General features: G+C 42.3%; 1 protein-coding gene across 3 annotated transcripts in view; it reads right to left on the reverse strand.

The window, feature by feature from the left end:
- flt4 (fms related receptor tyrosine kinase 4) overlaps positions 1-21,805 on the reverse strand; it is a 48,535-nt gene that overhangs the window by 18,497 nt on the left and 8,233 nt on the right. For 2 of the 3 annotated variants that reach the window (XM_069669731.1, XM_069669730.1), the window contains exons 2-10: positions 12,550-12,646; positions 10,195-10,469; positions 7,138-7,259; positions 6,855-7,020; positions 4,418-4,557; positions 4,152-4,323; positions 3,238-3,355; positions 2,921-3,105; positions 2,459-2,624 (exon numbers count right to left, since the gene is read on the reverse strand). In XM_069669731.1, coding sequence (XP_069525832.1) covers positions 2,459-2,624; positions 2,921-3,105; positions 3,238-3,355; positions 4,152-4,323; positions 4,418-4,557; positions 6,855-7,020; positions 7,138-7,259; positions 10,195-10,469; positions 12,550-12,646 — 1,441 coding nt within the window. Of the gene's footprint in view, positions 1-2,458; positions 2,625-2,920; positions 3,106-3,237; positions 3,356-4,151; positions 4,324-4,417; positions 4,558-6,854; positions 7,021-7,137; positions 7,260-10,194; positions 10,470-12,549; positions 12,647-21,805 lie in introns of those variants that run through there. The other variant, XM_069669732.1, reaches the window with a different exon arrangement.

Raw genomic sequence — 21,805 nt, forward strand, 5'->3', positions numbered from 1 at the left:
CATGTTTTATTATCTTCTTCAGGATCATTAGAAAAAGATGCTTGTTTTTGTTCCTACGGGGAGCAAAAACCATATCTTCTAACTCCTTCATCTTAATGAACGGCTGAATACTAAACAGGAAAATCAATGATTCACTTTATTTCCTATTAAATGAGAACAACAACTCTCATGTGTGTGTGTTCATAGCTACAGCCAGGAGATGGTTAGCTTAGCTTGGCATAAAGTATGTTCCAGCCTCTCTGAATTTATAGTTAGTTTGTTTTTTTGGAGGCTTCCTGAGTTTTTGCAACCTTGCAACCTCACTGACAACAACAACTCATGGTAGTCTCAACGCCAGGCCAAGAAATATTTGCACTTCAGCTATTGTACAGATAAAACACCCGACATATGATCTGTTCATGAGCTTAAGAGGTGCTGAAAGTCCATTATTTTACCTTTGGAAAGAAAAAGCGGGTAAGAGAATATTTTCATGCACTGGGCCAACAACGTTGCTTAAAGTTAGAATCTCAAAGTTCTCAGTTTCTTCTCTTTGGCGGCACCCTATGGTGATAAAAGGCAATTGAGGGCGTAGTCGCCCCAGATAACGAGACGTCCACGGTTGGCTCCGGTTGTAACTCTTGATTTTCCTCGCTGACAGTCGCTTTCCTTTTTAGACTGTTTGCTTCATCTGAGCATCAATTTGTTTCTTTGGATTTTCACTTATTGTTGAAGTTGTATCTGTAGTCATCGATCTTTTCTTTGTTTGTTCAGCCATAGTCGATTACTGTTTACTCGCAACACTTGCAGAGACCGGAAAAGCAGCCGCTTAGCTCCGCCTACCCTCTCTGGCAGACCAGGACCATGGAAAACGCGTCACTAACTGGGTGCAGCTTGTGCTTTTTCCGCAAAAGTCGCAACAGACACCCAGTCTGTAATACTGCAAAGGCTTTCATCAGTGGGCCATAGGCTCGATCACCATTGTGTTACCTCATTCGGTGATGGAGAGTGACTTAGCAGACATTTATTTACATGAAAATCTTCGAGATTACACCTTTAACAGTGAAGGTTTCATAAAAGAAGAAATGAACAGCATGTGAAGATATTTTTAAAGAAATGCATTTTAATAGAAAACTCAAGGTCTTAGTTCTACTTTTATTGCCTGAGGAATTGATTTTTTTTTCATGGCTTAGAGCTCAAAATATACCAGACCAAGATTACAAAAGAGGGTTCAGTTGCATTAAGTGTTTATCCTGTCACCCTGCTCAGTTTTCCTCCACCCCGCCAAGCACTTTTGGAGCTCTGCTTTGCTAATGTTGGCAAAAGAGAATCGAGATGTTTGTGGAACTAAAAGCCTTTCTCATAACTATTCCAACAACTTCAAAATCTGTCAATAGGACACTTTAGCAGGCAGGTGGTTTGAATACCAAACCAGAAAAGCTGCTGTGACACACAACAGATTTATTATTCCTGCACTATATGTCTGACCATCCTATTAAAAAATGGAAATTCAATTCTTATTGAGCAGAAAAGGTCAAGACCCATCCCTCACTGCGCCCACAAAATGTCACGAGATGTGCAGGAGACGGAATATGAACGGCACAGCTGGAGCCAAAGTTGAGCCTAACTGATGTGCCACTGTTGTGCGTTTCTGTCTATAAGAACAGGTTGGTGCGCTTTGTGTTTCCATGTTGCCTGCCCACATGGAAAGGTCAAGAGAACAGCAATAACTTCAAGAAAAAAGCCTTGGAGGGAGATGGAGGCAGGTAGATAATCTAAGCATATTGAGCAGAAGCAGCTACAACACTGGGGCTTATATATGACTTTAGGGAAAATAACTGGAACGCATCGTAAATGTCCATCCAGAGAATCCATTATATCCTGTGGAGGGTCTGAAGGAGAGGAGAGCCCAAGGCGATTCCTGGCAATAACTGTGAGCGTGTGTGTTAGTGTTAATGTGTGCATGTAAGTGTGTGTATGAGATATATAGATCCCTGATGGATTCAAATGCACCAAGGTGGTGTATGTGCATTTCTCTGTGTGTGTGTGTGTGTGTGTGTCAGAAAGTGAGACTGCTGTGAGAGAGTCGAAGCCTGGCGGACCGGCTGCAGAGAAACAGAAACATTATCGCGGCGTGGGGGAGGAAGCAGGTCGGACATTGAACAGACACTCTTTCCTGTCGTCCTCTCTTCCCTCTATTTACCTCTCCTCCACCTTCCTCTTAATCTCTGCTCTTTTCATCCACCTCCACATCTCTTCTTTCATCACCTCCTCCCTCCTTTCTAGACGCAGAGCCAGCGGATAATTTCACACTGACCTCTTCCTCCTATTTGGTCCTCGCGTAACGCTTCATGCACTGCTTCCCACTCCTCTCCTCTCTTCTCTGTCCTGTATCAAAAAACCTTTTTTTCTGCTCCCACACCAGTTTGCAATAAAAAGAGATCACTTCAGAGTGTGTGACTGAGGGAGAAGTTTTCCTTACGGTCTGCTCTGAGTGCTGTTGAGGACACACGAGCCCCAGGCTTTCCACTTCCAGCTGACGTTGGGCGCGGGGAGACCATAGGCGGTGCATGTTAGAGTCTGGCTGCTGCCGCTGGGGTAAGGACTAGACGGGTCTGCCACTTCCTTTTCATGGATGTGAGGGGGGACTGGGGAAGAGGAGAGACATTTAATAAGATTCAGAGGTGCATGCATCTCTCAGTATACTCTAATTTGGCAGGAAAAGAAAACACCCTGGAATAGACGCCAGTCAGTCACAGGACTAACTCACTCACATTTAGTCTGTGGTTATGTATACACTCTATTGTCCCTACCTGGAAAATGAGCAAACCTCTAGAGTTTCATGGCAGGAATGTTAATTGTTGCACATCCTCTAATGTTTTACGCAGAGAACATCTGGCATGATGTCCACTGAGGGTACACAAACAAACAGCCTGCTGCTTACCGTTGATGACGAGCGTGATGTTGAGCCTCCTCTCCAGCGCAGCGGCACTGTTCTTCAGCACCACCGTGTAGAGCCCCAAATCCTCTTGACAAACATCCTTAATCTCCAAAGCGTGGTTAAGGTGCATCCTCATCCTTTTCAACTTGAACTCTTGCCGCTGGTTTATCAGCTTTCCATCTTTATACCTGGACAACACACACACACACGCACACGCACACGCACACACACAAAAAGGTACTGCAGTACAGGAATGCCTCCAGAAGAAGTGGAAAATTGTTCACTTCCTTTAGTGAATCCATCAGAGAGTCTTGTCTTACCATTGTGTTTCAGGCGTTGGGAATGCAGACACATTTACTTGTAATTTGAAAGACTTCTGGCCAGCAGTCACCTCCACCACCGGTCCGTTTCTGTAGTTAAGGCTGATAAATGGCTTTTCTAGAAGAACACACACACACTCATTACCATACTACAGCATGTACTACACAGAATAACTGTAACCAGTACCCATTTTATAAGTAAAGGGCCTGCTTGCTTTGGGTTAAGCCATGCTAGTAGCATGACTCTAGGGATGGCAGTGTAGCTCTGTCTGTCGGTCGGTCTATCATCTGAAAAGCGACTGGATAGATTGTTATGAAAGTACTTCAGACATTCATGGTCCCCTGACAATTTGTCACCCGCAGGTATTAAGTGATTAAATGATTGGAGCCATTGGAGAAACTATCAAAAATCAGGTTAAGGCATTCATGTCTACCGCAGAATTAATCGTAAAAACTATGGGATCCCATTTCATTTTTTTAAGTGCCATCTGCATTTTCTTTGTCCCAAATCTAAATCATGTTTCTCATGTGCTACAAGACATGTCAGGGACAACATCAGCAGTCATCTCCATGGCTGGGCCTGTCTGCTTTTAAACTGCAGTGTACCAAGGACAGGCTGAACAACACGTTTTCAGATTGGCAGGTTTGAGATGTCACAAACCTAAGGAGCCATTAGCAAATGCTGCCACACTAACACGAAGAAACTATGATTCTGAACATGGTAAAAATGCAAAAATGCAAAATGTGTTAGCGCTGTTATTGAGCATGTTAGCATGTTGACGTTAGCATTTAGCTCAAAGCAGTGTTGAAAACAGCCTTGCAGTAGACTCTTAGTTTTGTTAATATTTACAGATACTCATAGTTCAAGATGAAGGAGAGGTTGCAAATATGCACTTTTCTGAGCCTGTGCTTACCATAAACTATGACCTGAGTTTGTTGTGTTAGTGTTGTTTCCATGCTGGTGACGTTGCAGCTGTAGGGGCCAGTGTCTGTGACATTGACACTGTGGATGGTCAGGATGCTAACTGCCTCTGTGGCGTGAGACAGAGCTTCACGATAGGGCTTCATGTCCACCCGACTGTTTGTCTGGAGTTAGAAAAAGTAGATTTTTTTCAGGTTGACAGTTTCAGGATATCATTTATTGATGCCGTACAATGTGGAAACTAACTGGTGCTGCTACCTGTTTGCCAGGGTAAGACCACTGAATGTCCACTCCAGTGTTGAACTCCACCAACGCCGTGCAGTTCAGGGTGAGGGCCTCCCCCACTATCAGCTCGACTGGGTCCTCAGGAAACAGCTTGACATCGTAAACCTGACTTCCTGTCCGGGAAAATGAAAAAGGGGGGAGGGAAACAGAGGGACAGTGGGAGAGGTCACGGTGACATCGTCAGCAGTTTTTCCTTCCTTTCAGGACCAGAGGAAACGACTTTCCTTTGGACCGGAGGAGCCATCCTACTATAAAGAAGTGTCTGTCATAAGCTTGCACTATTTCCATTCATGTGTCAAGCTATAAATCAGAGGGGAAAATTAAAGTTGCGTAAAGTAAAGACTCTATTCAAGATAAGAAAGGAAAAAGCAAGAAAGTGTTGGACAGAAGCCAGTGTCTTTGATATTGAAGCCACCTTTCTCTGGAAATTGCACGAGTGTAAAATAGCATATAAGCTTGTGAAGTCTATGCAGCAGACTGTGATTCCCTGATTGTTTAAACGCTCCATTAACGTTCGGAGTGAAGACCCGCTTCTCAGTTTTCATCTCAGACTGATGCTGCTGTTACTTTTGGCCGGCAGCGGTGGGTATGAGTTTCCACTCGCCCTGTGAAGTGAGAGGTGAATGATCTCACAGCAACGAGCCTCCGGGTCCCTCAGAGTTCACTCGCAACGAGACGCAAACTCGACATGAAATCTTTCTTCTTCAACTCGGTTTCATCAAATGAAATTACGCCTTCCCTTGTCTTCCTCTGCTTTCTTTTCGTTTAATTCTGCGAGCAGAATGGTGCCAGTCCCCACATAAAACAGGGAGAGGTCTTTGAGGAAATGACATAATGAAATCAAATCCCACAAATTGTCAGCATTAAGGCGTAATTTGCACACTGACAGCCATGCAGAATTAAGGTGGTGACAATGCAGTCGTTCAAGTGCCACCTCTAATTCCCAAGCTAATTTCTCTTTCAACAAGAGGCAATAGAGCTTCAAATCTTATTGAAATATTTGCACTGGGTCGGTTTTGTTGTTGTAGCTGCTGAAGTTAAAGTTTGAATGATCCTCAGAAATATTTGGCTGAAACAAGGGAGACTGAAGTAGGGCTGCAGCTACTGATTCTTATTATTATAAGTGCTTGAGTATGGATGAATCAACAAATACCTTTGCATTTTTAAAGATCATATACATCCATCCATCATCTGTACTGCTTATCCTGTTCAGGGTGGCTGGAGCCAATCCCAGTTGTTATTGGGTGAGAGGCGGGGTACACCCTGAACCCAATCATGCTCACACCCACACCTACGGGCAATTTAGAGTCACCAATGAACGTAACGAGCATGCCTTTGGATTGTTGGAGGAAGCCGGAGTACCCGGAGGGAACCCACACATGCACAGGGAGAACATGCAAACTCCACACAGAAAGGCTCACTATGTCTGGACTGGGGTTTGAACTTGGAACCTTCTAGCTGTGAGGTGACAGAGCTAACCACTGCACCACCGTGCGTGCAGCCAATCATATACATAATGTAGAGATAAGGCAGGCTGAATTGAACATGGCGCAGCTCTTTGCATCACTAGGCCTACACATCAGACTGAGAGTTAAGCTACAGTACATCCATTCACTGACCTTGCTCACTGCAATCGAGCCTAACTGAACACACCTGCTGTCTTAAATTGGTCTATTTTAGGCTCCAATTGCAACTCACAACAGCCGATGTTTTCTGGGCTATTCTAGGCATCACCGTTAAGGTGTGTGTGTGTGTGTGTGTGTGTGTGTGTGAAAGGCTCGGCCTTCCTCAAACATAGCAGCATTTAATGTAGCATTTCATTCTGTGGTTGGTTTCTTCAAAACCTTGCTTACTTATGGACATCAAAACTAGCCACCATATTGATTTAGCCCTGAAGGCCAACGTCTCCCTACAGTGTAGCTAAAAAGGAGTGAGAGCTGCTGCTAAGTGACAGAGCGGCGTGATAAAAGGCAGGAGAGAGAGAGAGAGAGAGGTGGAAGGTTTTGCGTTATGTAATTTTAACTTGAATTCTGCAGCCTTAAAAGCATCCATACGGACTTACATTAAATGCAGACTTTGGCATTAACTTGGATTAGGTCCACTGCACGGACTAGATACATTGACTGGATGTTTTTTGCTGAGATACTGAAGCATTGACGGCAACATTTTGGACACTTTCTGTTGTAACCCTGGGTTGTCTCTTCTTTTCCCCACTGACTATCCTTTCTCTCTTCCTCTGCAGCACATGAGAGACAGTAATATTCCTCTATGTAAAACACAGAGCGATGGGGTGAATAAAACAACACTTGCATCTATGATATTAAGTACTTTATTTATTCCAGCTCCTCAAGGTTTCTTTTAATCCCTCGACTAAACCCTTTCAAGCCTTGGAGTGAACAGAGTTTTATACCTGTAGTGTGGAGCAGGTAGTCGGCTGATTCATACTCTCTGCCTCCCAGGGTGGCGACACACCGAACTCCGATAATGTGCACATTGTCAATGGTTTGTCTGGGGATGGACCAGCCTCGCTTATTGTCCCATGTCATCCCGCTCTTCTCCAGAGGGACGCTGGGTAACTGAGATGACACACATCATAAAAAGTACATTACTGGAGCTCCAATTACCAGCTAATGCATCACTTGACAGCTTCAATTGGAGAAATGGGTTATGAGAAATGTGTGGTGAACACGAACCGTGTGGAGAGTGATGTTCAGATCAGGCACTGTGACAAGACATGGCACTATGACGTGCGTGGAGAAGCGTGTGATTAAAATGGTCTCCAGGTTGTCTCCCTTGAGGAAGGGCTGCTCGGAGTCTGCATGCAAATAGAAATAGAGAGCTGTTAAAGCCTTTGGAAATTTGGCTTGAAAAGTAAAAATACAAATATGAAATCATAGTGGAATCAGCAAAATCTGAGTGAAAATAAACATTCATAATAGTTCGAAAAACTGGATCAGACACATCTAATAAATCTACGTAGACTTTTTAACACTCAGCGTTGTCTCGCCCTAAACAGTGTGCCTGAATCAGAGGGGGAAACAGAGACCCTGAAATGTATTTATTCCAATTGGTCATTGATTTGTGAGTTAAAATATGCAAGCTGTCCATATCATAATAAGCTGTTAGCATGCATATGCAATGTTAGCTAAAAAGTCCTAGTTTGTTCCAAAGCTTTGTATGCATGATGCTAAATGACTACTCTGCAGCATTAGCTAGTGCTATAATATTACAGAACTGATCTCCTGCTGCCAATGGCAAACACTCACTGCCGATAATAAGCCCAAAGTAAAGAGGGATAATTCTTGGCTAACGCTAATGCTTGATGGCCGAGCAGCCACTTGACTTTTCCTTTGATTTGATGGTAGAATCTGATTAAATATCCGAGCCTAACCACATTTGATGCAATATAGCGAAGTCTCAGGAGCAGGAGCACTCCTCAACCGTGCCTATTCCGTCATTCCCATGAATTCAAACCGAACCCTCTCCTCCTCTTTCGCTTTCACATTCTGCACCCCTCCCTCAAACCCCTGCTCTTTTTCTGTTTCGACGGCCCGGGTGCTACGGGCACAAATATCACAACAGTTTCCAGAAACCTAAATAACATTATGTGAAATTTAGATAGAAACAATTTTTTTATACTTTTACTTTTAACTAAAACGTACATAAGAACCTATAGAAGAGTAGGATTTGTATTTCCAGTGGCTTTAAAGGGTGATCCTTATACCAGCGGGGGTAATGGCACCTATTACCAAAGTAACATCACGAACAGACAGCCACACATGTCACAGCCTGATAATGACCCCTAAAGACTCACCATATGTGGAGTTTATCATGATTACATTTAATGCAACAGTTCGGGCTGTCTCCTCGCAGTAAATACCATTAAGAACTGTTATTACCTGTCAGCTGAGAGACGGACAGCCAAGAGGGTTTAATCCCCCTCTAACCAGTCGCTACAATTTCACCACGAGCTGCCTGGAAAACACCTCTCCTGTATTCCTTCTTCTACCTTCATGTTTCCATTTCTTTTGACTCTGACTCACAGCTTGTTAAAGGAGGACTTTGCAGCAATTGTGCCACTAATTCACATTGCAGCAACTTCAAAACCTCATATAACCACATTGTGAGCGCACACTATTATAAAATGCTTATCTCTCAGGCTTTCCTGTCAATACCGGCGACTTTTGTTCGGCAGGCAAATATGCTGTGTGACTACAACCTGCTCGCAGCCTTTCTTACTTTTTTTTTTTTAACCAATAAGCTTCTAATATTTTTTTGCTGCACTCAGTCTATGACTTCACACTGCTGCAAGGCCAAACAATGGTTCTATCGAGAGGCTTATATTTCTGCCCCTCAGCGGTGTGAATACACAGAAATAATACACAACTCTGGCACTTTTTTTCTCGATAAATCACCACAGGTATTAAACTACAATTAGTTGAGTCATGGTGGATGTCCTGCCCGGGGCAAGAGGAGTTTGCAAACATCAGGGGTATAAGCGTGGGGAGGAGTGTGTACTTTACATGAGTGTTTGTGTAGTCACGCCTGTACATGTACAGTACTTTCATGAATTCAGGTCAAACAGTGCAGTCATGTGTGTTTAGGTGATAGTGTGCAGCAGGGACGGGGTAAAGTGGGCAACGTCTGCCTGTCTAACTCGATCCACATGCGTCCCCTCTCGTCCCCGCCTCACGCTGGGTCTAATTTATGGCTGAGATTTCATCTGCTTCTGATCAGCCCCCTGCTTAGATCTGTGGAAGCTGTTTTGGCACCTTGTCAGAGGGGATAAACAGGCGTTTCACATGAGTGGACTGGTCAGCAGGATTCCCCAACATGACAATCATCTGTCTCTGTCTCATGTCTCTCCCTATCCACTCCTCCTCCTACTTTTCTCCCACAGCGCATGGAGCGAGGCGAGGAAAAATACAGAGGTGACCCTGAAAGCCAGAAGTCCTAAAGTCGGTTTAAAATAGGAGAAGTAGGAGTGATGATGCTGAATCCTAATATCATGAAAGACACACAGATTGGCAGCAAAACCCACTTTATTGTGCAGGTTTTATCAGATTTGAGGCTCTCAAAAAAACACATGAAAGCTCTTTTGAAAAATTTCTAGAAAAATCTCTGGAATATTTTGGTATTAATAAGTTAATAACTTTCTGTAATTAGAAAAGTGAATGAGCCGCTTGTCCCTTTTTACATATCTAATTTCCGAAACATTAACCCTGCCAGCACCCGGGGTGTTCCTGAGGTAAAGTCAACACGTCTAATAACGCAGGAGCGGCTTTGATATTGAAGTCACATTCAAACAGGAGATCTGTTTCAGTAGGACGTCTTTGGTAATCTTGTGAAGCTCCCAAGCAAAAGAGAAACGAGACACTAAAGGGTCTGTCACAGGCGGGCTAAAGCTGCAGAGCAGGTCAGACAGGCGTGAGATGAAACGTGTTTTCTTCAAACACAAAAGTTCAGTAAGCAAAAAGGCCCCACAAGCTGCAGACTCGCCCCTCATGCCTGTGTGAAATGGATTTCTTAATAGTAAATAAAACTCATGGTTCCGAAGAAGATATTTTGTCAAAACTGAAAATTGATACACTTTGACAAGTACCTTTAAATGAAATAAGAGAGGGATGAAACAACACTTTATCATGAATATTTCATGCTGAGCCAGCGAGGTCATTTGAATATTTTCAATTTGTATGAGAGAGTTTGCGTCAGCATGAGTGTGTGTGTGCGTTCACCGAACTGTGACTCACCTCTGACGAAGACATAAATGCTGACGGCAGTGGTGCCGACGATGACGGCCTTTACATCTTTGTAATAGCAGCGGTAGTAGCCTGTGTCTTTGGCCCGTGGTGCGTTCAGGACCAACCTCTTGCAATACGGCCTCCCAGGCTGCCCCGGACACTCGCTGACCAGGGCTGCCCGCTGCCCGGGGTCCCTGGTGGCTGGCAGCTGGGCCTGACGGACGGTTAGCTCCTGTCCCACCAGCGTCTGATCAGGCCAGGCCCAGGCCAGAGTGTGCTGTCCCCTGAAGAGATGACAGGACGAGACAGATTTAGTGCAAGTCTCAGCAGGAGGACAAATCATCAGCCGCAGATAACATTTTAAACAAAAGGAAATGTTTAACCTTTCAAACCTGTCTTAAAATAATACTCAGGCGCTGATAACAGTCTTTTAAAAATCCAATTAAAAGCATTTTGGTTTCTGGCATTCTTCCAGCAACGTCTGCTGTCTGGTTGCCTGTGAAAAGATATCACTTTGTCCATGTTTGTGTGTAAGTGATGCTATAAATTTATCTGCGCATCAACACGTCCCCCTTTGTTTCCTGCTTTGCAACATAAACTCAGTTATGGTTAACCCGGGGGGCATCATGAGCGAGATTGAGTACTATCATAACAGCCGTCTGTAAACTGATACGTAGCTCTGCTCTCACCACCTGCCGCCACAATCTACAAATGTCCACATTTGCAGACAGTGCCAGAATATGATGACTGGAAATAACTGCAAAAATATAATAGCGGGCAATGAAAGCATTCTGTGGGTTATTTTCCGACCCTTGTGAATATTCAATATATAATTGTCTATTTATCGAGATTCAAGAAAATTGACTGAAATGACACCGACTTCCTCTCCCAGCAGATTTTCAGAGGAGCTCGTCATATGAGGTTCATATTCAAACAACTATTGAAGACCTGTGTTGGAAGACGTCCAAAGGTATCACAAGCTTTCCAAATACAACACAAATTAACTGGTTAATGGATTGGCAGCAGTGCAGCAGAGATTTCATGAGGATAAAGATGGTCATTATGATCGAACTTAGATCTCAGTTTGACTCAGTTAAAATCACTGTTGGCAAATAATCTGTAATGTCTTATGACCTTTTATGACCTTACAATGGAAAGGTGGATCTTTTTAGGTCAGATGAGGGTCTAAGGGAATTGAAATGACACATTTAAGCCCATGAAAAACACTGGACGTATGCTGCGAAAACTGGACTCAAAGTTGTTGAATATCATCTGTAGAGGAGGAAGTTTTCACAAACTTCACTTACATAAAATACCCTTAAAAAGTATCACAGGCACTGAATAGTTTTAGAATTTATTTTATTGCTGATAGATTACACAGCGTTTTACTAGTACAGTTGATGGGTTGTGAGTTGTTTGGTGTGTTTTGTTTTGTTTTGTTTTGTAATTTAAAGGAGCAATTCGCCACTGTCAGTCAAAGCTCTCTGTAATCGATAGAAGCAATAATATTCGAAATTAGAGCCGTAGCTGTGGAGGAAGTTGTACAAACAGTTTGTGGTTTTGCCCATTCTACCTTCCTACAACACCCAGCATGCATTGCGCCCCTCCCTCTGAAAGACGCTGGAGTGAAAAACTACCGTTTCGCTGCAGGCAATGGCTCAGAGCGGTACAGAATCCAAAATATGACGAGAATATACCTGTGGATCGTCTTAAAAATCTTCTGGTCTGCAGTCTACATTTCAAACCTGACGATTTTGAAGGCGGGCATCGGAGGCGGTCGTCCTAGACTGAGGAAGTGTAGTTTAGCAATTTCCCTGGCCTCCCTTGTCATCCAGGGCCCATTTGAGAAGCGTCTTTTAAAGGCACAGAGCAACATTTTTTTCCTACCATAATGGCATTAGCTCCCCATAATAGCATGATGGGACTGAGTTTGAAAATCGGCGAACTGGCCCTTTAAGGCATAAAAATGTAAAAATATAGACCTATTAAATGTTTTGATCATCAATATTTATATATGTTTTTTTGGAGTTAAAATATATAATATAATATTATATGATGTAATATAATATAATATTTCTCTCCAAATTGAGCTATAAGTATGTATAAGGTAAAATAAAATGTCATTTGTCTAGAAAAGTACCTGGAATTTGTACTTTGTACACATCTGTTGAGTAAATGAACCTTATCTTCCTGCCTTATATTGTATACTCTGAATGTCTCTTTGGGTCATTGTTCTGAAATAAGAAGTCTGGTTTTTGTTTTGGCTTTCTACCAACATAGATTTTTCATTTCTGATATAACACACTGCGAGTCACACACGGCTGCTCATACACACTCCCAAACCAGAGCAGCACACACACATACCTGCATGTAATAGTGAGTGTTTGGTGGACTGGAATCACTAGGTCGTCTTTGGCGCTGTCGAGGATGGGTGGAGTCATAGAAAAGCCAATCACCAGACCTGTGGGAGCGAGCACAGCATCTGCATTAGGTTCATGTTACACAGGTCACTCAGGAACGAGTGGTTTTGACAGAGCTGCTGGTCGGCTGTCGAATCTCTGTAACACATCAGGAATCTGAAATGTGACACGACAGCAGGTTTTTCATTACATTTACAAGCTGTAAGGCAATCTGCAGGTACAGCAGTCGGTCTCTGAAGCCAACAAACACCCAAACAGAAACTCATTGCCCCCTCTGAAATAGCCACATTATTTCCCCCTTGATTTCCCCCTTCATTACTAATGTATTCACTTCTCTGACTTGTGCCTGGTTATTATGGCCGGTCTAGAATGTCATTACCGTCTCAGAGTCCCCTCGGTGTGCTTTTAGCGCTTAGTCAGACTGCACACCTTCACTCTATCATGTTTAACAGTGCCACCATGACATATGCCCCGCATGGATACCATTAAAGATGAAAACACACACAGAGCAACAGCAGAGTGAGAGGGCTGTGAAGGTGCTCGCATTTAAGAAAGAAAATGATGCCCATTTTTCACATCAGACTCAGAGTTTGTTTGAGAATGTTTGTGATACGTGTGCAGTCTGTGTTGAGCACAGAAAGCTAGGCCGGGACAAGGACAAACACCTGAAAGTGCAAGTAATACTTTTCATCTCTCAGTCGATATTCTATCTTTAGCCCGCAATGTGAGGTACTTCAGATAAGATAGTGAATACAACAAAGCAGCAGATGCACATTTTAAAATCTCTGACTCACATCTTCAAGCCTGTGTGTAAAACAGACAACAGAACGAGAGGTTTTTACAACAGTCTGTCAGGACCTGCTGTCAATCAAAACACATAGCACAGGACAGCCACAATTCTTCAACACAAACCTCATTCCTCCAGCACATCCTGCTGCACAGTGAGCACAATAGAGCAACTCTACTCTCATGTAAATATTTTGTTAACCTTGTTTACAGTAAAGTCAGAGACTGATCAGTCTGCTGAAAACAGACAGAAACTCAAGAGATACGTCAGACTATAAAGCAGTAAAATAAAACTATGCACGGAAACTTATGCACTGCAAGGGTTACCTTTCCTAAACTTACTTTAAACACTGTCTAAAGTAAAAGAAGCAATATATATATAGGCTACATCATAAAAAATTAAGAAAAATGTGTACAAGGAATATATAGAAAAAAGGCATGTTATTTTGCCAGGACCTTTTAGACATTTGTGAAGTCTGAACTTTGAAATGTACATAGCCTACTATAGGCTTTCTTATCGCGAGTCAGACAAGATTAAAACCACTCTTATGACATGTAAATATGGAGCTAGCTTATGTTTTATATCTATTAAACTTATATTAATATTATACACATTTTAATCACACATTTAAATATATCTACAGTATCTAATACATCGATAAACAAGATGTTAATCTGTAACATTTAAATGGGCTGGTAGGTTTATTCCAATGATTTTAAACGTCAAAGTCCGTGAACACAATGTAGTAAGAACTATTAGTTAAAAAGGTGGAAAATAGGCTTTCCTGCTGCACAACGTCTGCTAAATATCATCAGATAATTTCAATTCGGTGTGAGCTACAGTGGGAACCTGAAACTACAATTTTGAAATATTCAAAAATACGAAGAATGTATTGAGTTTACCAAACCTCTGTAGCCCACTTCTTATTTCTGCTTGCTGATGACAGCCCGAGGTTAGCCGGTACTAGCAAAATACACACACGGCTGTTAACTGTTAACCGTCGAGTTGTATTATGGGTAATTTAGGCAGCTCGTTTGGATAAGAAGAAGAATGGTCGAAAAATACTTTAATAAATAAAATGTTACATGAAATAAGACAGAGGGGCAAAATCAGTGAACAACTCTTTAAACCATCTGCCGGTTGGTAGGTGATCAAATTTGTAGATAGATAGATAGATAGATAGATAGATAGATACACAAACAGACTGATATTTAGATATATAGGTATCCAAGACAGAGATGACATCACACATCTGTCACCCACCCCCTTAAGCCTGTAGGAAAATAATACAATTAGAGAGAAAATAAAATAAAAATAGAATAAAGGCTATTAAAGGTACAACTAAACACTGCAACATTGGCTATCAAAATTATAACTATACACTGCCACATTGAGTAGTGGCTGTATGGAGGTAGTGCAAATTTAAACATGATGAGCAGAGTTAGTGCAAAAAACAGTACAGTGCAAATGTGCGTAAAGATTTCTAACCATTAATAAGTGAGCGATAAAGTGTCATAATGATTTAAGTCCTGGTGTAAATTCACTTTTCAGGTCTATGACCAGTACAGGGGGACAAAAGAGTCCTGACACTGTCTGTGGAGCAGGACTGGGACAGCACTCTGCTGCTGAACACGCTCCTCTGCCTGATGAATGTGCTGTGCAGAGGGTGGTGGGCGTTGTCCAGGATGGATAACAGTTTATCCAGGGTCGATCTCTCTGCTGCTGTCACCAGGGAGTCCAGCTCTGTGCCCACTACAGAGCCAGCTCTCCTCACCAGTCTGTTCAGCCACGTGGCGTCCCTCTTCTTGCTGCTTCCTCCACAACACACCTCAGCATAGAAGAGAACACTGGCCACCACAGACTGGTAAAACATCAGCACCAATTTCTTGCAGATGTTGAAGGACCCAACCCTTCTCTGAAAGTACAGACCGCTTTGCCCTTTCTTCTGAATAGTGTCCATGTTAGCTGTCCAGTCCAGCCTGTCCTACAGCTGCAGCCCTAGTGTTTATTGTGTGAAACTTTGTCAGGAAAAACGTATTATTGATCAAGTTTTTCTTTTATGTTTTAGCACACTTGACATCTTTGTTCATATCTGCCATAGATCACGACATGTGTTTCTGTCTCTGCTCAGATTTTAAAATTGATATCCTCATTTAAAACCACAAAATAACACTTGTATGAATGTGAACTAGGACAGCTAACGCAGCCATGCTGACAGAAAACAAACATGTTGAGGGGCTTAAGTGGGAAGTGGTGGCAGGTCATGAATCATTCCCAGCTGGACGCCCAGCAGGCCATTCCTTCCCTCCTCTTTCAGAGATCTTTAACTCCATCCCACAGGACAAGAACAGTTTCCCCAACATATTGTCTGAGCTCAGATGTGAACCTGCCACCGACTCCAGTCCCATCACCACCCGTCTGCAACACAACACCGCTTTGTCTACTCTTCCTCACACCTGAAAGGCTGTAAAGCCAAACAGTAAGAGAAACATACACAGGGCCCCCCAGGAGCTACAGACAGGGGGAAAGTGTGAAAGGAAATTCCTGTCAGGAGAGCTCATCTTCACTATTTTAGGAATCGCAAACTTCCTTCACACACGCTAAGAGGAAAGCACAGATTCGTGTGGACCTCCCACACCTTCCCATTCAGATTTCAGGTCCTTCTGTGTCCATCATGGACCTTGATGCTGTGTCTGACAGTATGACTCTCAAATAACTGAGTATGAACCAGTATGAAACTTCCCTTTTCAATGTTGACAACTTTAAAGCTGCAGTAATCTAATGTTTTTATATCAACAGTGGATTATATTCCTTTGTGTACTCTTACAGGGGTCGCCCAAGCACACTTGTCTCCACTGTTCCTCTCAGCTCTACAGAGCCCTTTGCTGTCTTTAAGCTCTTTGTTGTGGTTGTCTGGCCTGCCCCTTTACTGTTTTGGTTCACTCAGCTCTCATCAACAGCCTGCTGTTTTATTGCTGTGTCATTTTCAATGTTAAAAGCTCAGGTAAACCCTCTTCAAACTACCTGTGAAGCACCATAAAGCACACAGACAAAGTTTGTAAGTAGCTGGTGTAAGATGTGGAGCAATAGCTGAAACGCCAGATATTTTTATATCAAGAGTTGGTGGAGATCAAAACAGGTAGAAGAGCGTGAATATTAGACTTATCATTTAATTAGATGGATAGACACACCACCAAAGATGAAAAGAAAAGCTATAGCACCAAAAATCAACTGTGTATAAAATTCTGTTACATCTACATTCAGGCCGTGTGATTAATGACAGTTGCTCTGAAAGCCAAGTGGAAGTAATGTGATGATGTCACCAAACCTCGTCTAAAGCTTTTTGGGGCCATGGACCCCTTACAGGGGTGAACATTTTCCAAGGACCCCCTCATAATCGTAACACCGATTAAGCATATGCTTATTACTATTTGCACTCTAAGATGCCATTGGAACTATTTGTATTATACATTTTACTCTGTCCCAAGCATTACTTCACTCATTTTAACCACCGCTGGAAGTAAAAGCTCTTGTGCAGTTGTGTGTGGCTTCTTAGCTTGAGCCACCAAATAAGAAGCCGTCTGTGCCTTCTCTGAAGTTGTGGCCAGGTTCACCATCTGTTTTCTGGTGGATGTATTCCTCGCTCTTTCGACGGAAAATAATATTTTGTTTTTGTCCAAATATTCCAGCTGCTTTATAATCAAATGTCGCTTTAGCTTGGCTGGCTTCATAGCTTTGTTCCCTGGCTCCTGAAGAAACATGGCGCATTTTGGTCTCCCATCACCAAACTCTAAATAAATAAAACTGAAGTCTATATACCTGTCATCATATTTTCTCAATTTAGCTAGTTTGGGCTTAGCATCACGTGACGATGAGGACTGATTCAAATATTTCTCCATGCTCGCCAGCTAGCTAGCTGGCTAATAAGCCAAGCTAGGCAGCCACAGGAACGGTTCGTTGCGACCAGAGTGAGTTAAGTGATTCATGACAGATTGATGTGATGAGTCACACTCACATCAGTTTCTATTAGCTCAAAGCTAACATGGGTGGGAGTAATGGACACAATATGCTAGTTTCATTGGCGCACATGGTCCTCATCTGTAGACATGCAGTTTTTAATGATACAGCACAATTTTAAAATTTGTTATACATTTATTATAAATATTCTGTGGACCCTCAGGCTATTATTTGCAGACCCCCAGGGGTCCAAGAACCTTACTTTGAGAACCACTGCTCTAAAGGAGGTCAGGGTGGACAGTTGGATGTACAAAGGTAGAGACTTTAACATTAAAGACTTTCATTTGCATCATGCTCCTACCAGCAGTTGTTGTTTCTTTCTCTGCAGAACCGTAAAGATGGGCGATTGCAATACTCTAACAGTCCTTTGTAATGAATTTGGACAACTGTAACAATTATGTCCTCCTGTCAACAGAAGGGCTTGATTATAAACAGCTAAAATGGACCAATTAAGAAGGCAATAAGGGAAAAAAATGTATGCCATGAGAATACTTTTAAATGTTTTATCTCTATTCTATCAATAATTGTACATAAATCATGATCTTTGTTTTAAAATATACATCAAGAATCAATGGTACAGCCAAAACGCTACACACGTTTGTTTATAATGTAAGCACAACATGAAATAGAATATCTCAGGAGGGATCATGGGAAAAATGCATCAAACCAGTACAGCCTGATGTCTGCGAGACGTGCAGAGTGAGTTTCAATAATGGATGTTTCCCTCACAATCAGCTGAGAGATCGCACGCTGACAGACAGGATGCAAATGGTAAATCTTTCGCAAATGTCATGACTGACTGGCGTTCTCTGAGAGACAGGAAATCAAGATGTCGGAGGTGTATTTGGGAAGCAAAACAGGCATTTACTATGAAGGGAAGATTTCAGCTTTAAAATGCTCCACTATAAAACTGTTATGTCTATCAGAATACAGTAAGAGAGGGCAAAAGGGAGGCATGACACCCACATGGAGTCAAGTTTAATGCCAAGAAAACATTGTGCAGATCACTCAGACTGATACTGTTCATTACAAATGTGCTGGTGTGCTGTCAACACTTTGGACACGGTCTATTTCCAGGGTGAGTTTAAGGCTAACAACTTACTTCTCGAGACATAGGATCTCTTATACATAACTTCTTCCTAAGTGGCTCTTAGAAACTGCTGAACAAGGTACAGCAAAGTCATAACCTAATGTGTGCTGGGTTAAACATGGCTGCTGGCCAACACTCCTCTGCTGTTTGGACACTTCAGATTGATGGGAGGCAGGGAGGGGGCATCTGTACTCAGCACACACCCGTGATGCTCCAGGAGCGGCTAGCTCTCACCCCATGTGTCACAGTGATGGAAATGTTTTATGCCAGATGTCAATACCTTCCATATGGATGTGCTGAATAATGTATATTTCCAAACTGTGAGACACCAGATATGAAGGCCAGTCCGCCTGTCAGCTACGTAAACGGTTTGAAAAAATATATAATCCCATTAGGAATTGTTTGCATTCTGTCAAATATAATTAAAAGCACACATTGCCCCAACGTATAGCTATGTGGAGTGAACGCCAAAGAAAACCAAACACATCAATTCATACAAGTTCACGGCTGATAGCGTATCTTGTCATGATAATAAACACATTCTCCTGCCGTGACCTTTCATGCTGCGTTTCGTGACACTGTTATGACTGTTATCACTCAGTTAGCTCATTGAACTTAATATGCACTAAACTGTGAAGTGAAAAAAAGCATTAACAGTGCATATATATTGTGTAAGCATGGTTCTCAAACAGCAGATTCAGCTGGAGGACAGTCAGCAAAAACAGTGGTGTAGGAGCACAGTGAGTAAGCAGAGCTGCAGCTGTGAACTCTGCGCTAAGGAGACGGTGTTACTCCTCTGCACACAAAGCTGAAGCTGCAATATGGAAATGCGTGGCTCGACAATGTCTGAGTATGCTGCAAGTTAAACTAAATGTTTAAGCCCCCTGTTGTAGGAGGAGCCTCCCAGATTAATATTATTTCTTATCTTTGGTAGAATATATGTTCTTTGCTTCAAGGAAGTTGTGTGTCTTTGCCAGATAAACCATATTGTCCTTAGATAAAACATTGCAACAAGAAGGTCAGCCTCTGTGATTCTTTGACCCCCATAGTGTTTGCCAGCTCTATTCAGCGCGACTGTAGAGGCGCCTCTGTTGGACTATTTTTTCTTTCATTTTAGCTTTTTAGTTTAGGTTTCTATATTCAATTATTTTCTTTGAGTTAAGATAATCAATTAGTAAACAGTTAGATCCTGCTTGATGTGTCTAAACCGACCATTTTTATACTGTTCAAGGGGCCTGAAGCCTGTTCCAGCTGTCATTGGGCGAGAGGCGGGGAACCTGTCAATCACAGGGCTGACACATATAAACATTCATGGTCACATTAGAGTCACCAATGAACCCAACGAGCATGGCTTTGGACTGTGGGAGGAGGCTTGAGGGAAGAACATGCAAACTCCACACAAAGACCCCCTACATCTGGACCGGGACTGGAACCAGGAATCCTCTAGCAGTGAGGCGGCAGTGCTGACCGCTGCACCACCGTGCATACCCCACACTGAATGTCATGAATGCATATATCTTTTATTAGTATATTTCGCATATTCATACAGCTTTATGTGAGGATTTATTGAATGAAAATCTGGAGACAATGTATCTTTTGCAAAAAACAAATGTAAAGTGGATGCTTGTTGATACTGATTACATCACCAGCGGGTGAAATTAGTTTGTTTTTTCTGTTTTTATTTCATCCAGACATTAATGGAAGCAAAGTGCTGCCTGGAAAATAAAACACAATAGCACAGTATGCAAAAAACGGTTAGCAGTAATGTTAAGTGTATGTTTGAGAGACAGCATGCAAAACTCACTGCTTTGGTCCATTATTCATACCATCTTTGCAGATAGTTTGCTTTAGCTAACATCTGACAGAGCAACATTTATCTACCCACACTGATTGCTTGTCCTGTAAACTAGCCTGCATCATGATTGGCCAGATGACAAGCACCTTACAAAACAGGGGGCAGAGAGCCAAAAACATATTTGTGCCTGGTTCCCCTCTTTTCCCATGCATTCCAGCTGCTGGGGCAGAGATAAGCAGCCGCTTTGGGTGATTAACTCCAACCAATAAAAAGCAACATCACACTTTAACCTACAAAGATAAAACACAATGTTTCCAAAGTTGATTTATTCCCTCTGTTATCGTAGGATTACGTGGGACGTAAACACACAAGTTTGGATGTGTAAAATCCTCCAGACACATAAGCAAAGCATTAAGTCTCTGACATTCATCTTAGAGACAATTTTCCAGGATTCAAGCGCTTAAAATGATTATTGTGACTTTATGAACGATGTGTTTCAGCTAATTGCGTTACACTCTGATCACTGGGGATTAAAGTGAAGAATTACTGAAGATTTAATAAAGAAATAATCATTTAACAGCTCACTGAACTTGTCCTTGCAAAAACACGACTTTGCTCTTGCAGTATGTTGTTTCTCTGTTGTTGTGAGAAGCAGTTTTCACAGTGGGAGTAATGTGTGTACCCTGAACCGGCTCCAGCTAGCCCTGCCAGGCAAACATGAAGGTCTGAGGCCCAAACAAAACTTTCAGGCTGATATTTGTTACAAACAGCAATAAAAGAGATAAAAAGAGCTCCTGAAGGTTAAATGTATTTCAGACTGTGACAGCGATCATATCGAGATGGCTTCATTGCACACATGGTTCACGCAGCTGCCTCTGCCATGATGGAAGAGCCAGATGTATGTGAGAGCCAGAAGTCAGAATATTTCAAGGACAATTGTGCCGTTTCACTCAGCATGTGCACCAGGCTACACTTTGATGTGTCAGCTTCACATACCTGGTTGACAGGGAGCGAAGACGAGCGACCAGTTACTTGTCAATTGAAATGTTCAAACTGCATGCCAGAGGAACATCAAAAGTAGCTTTTCTTATGTAGGTCTGAGGGGCCAGAATCCAAGGATGTGCAAAGGACTGTTTGAGTCTTGCAGAAACGTGGAGCCAAAAGAATATGATAAAAATGTCAGAAAGAAAGATAAAAAAAAATGTTTACTTAATTTATTCTGGACAATTTCAGCCTTGCGCAAAATGTGTGCAGATGCACAGTGAAGTTGATGCCAACATTTCATCATGCTCTAACTGCAATATCAAAGGTGGTCAAGCGTTTGAATAATGTTTACAAGATAACTGAAATGTGTCCTTTTCATCACAGCCTGGAGCCAAAGGCAAAACGCAACAAAATAAAGAAATAAGTGGACATTTCTTGAAACATGCTTATTTTCTTTCGTTATGGGAGTTTGATATGAAGATTTATGCGACTCTGGAGATAGTATATGTGGCACGATCCAGCTGCTG

Source organism: Semicossyphus pulcher, unplaced genomic scaffold (genome assembly GCF_022749685.1).
Source record: "Semicossyphus pulcher isolate SPU_LCO1_2020_fin unplaced genomic scaffold, fSemPul1.0.p SCAF_2, whole genome shotgun sequence".
Classification (NCBI taxonomy): domain Eukaryota; kingdom Metazoa; phylum Chordata; class Actinopteri; order Labriformes; family Labridae; genus Semicossyphus; species Semicossyphus pulcher.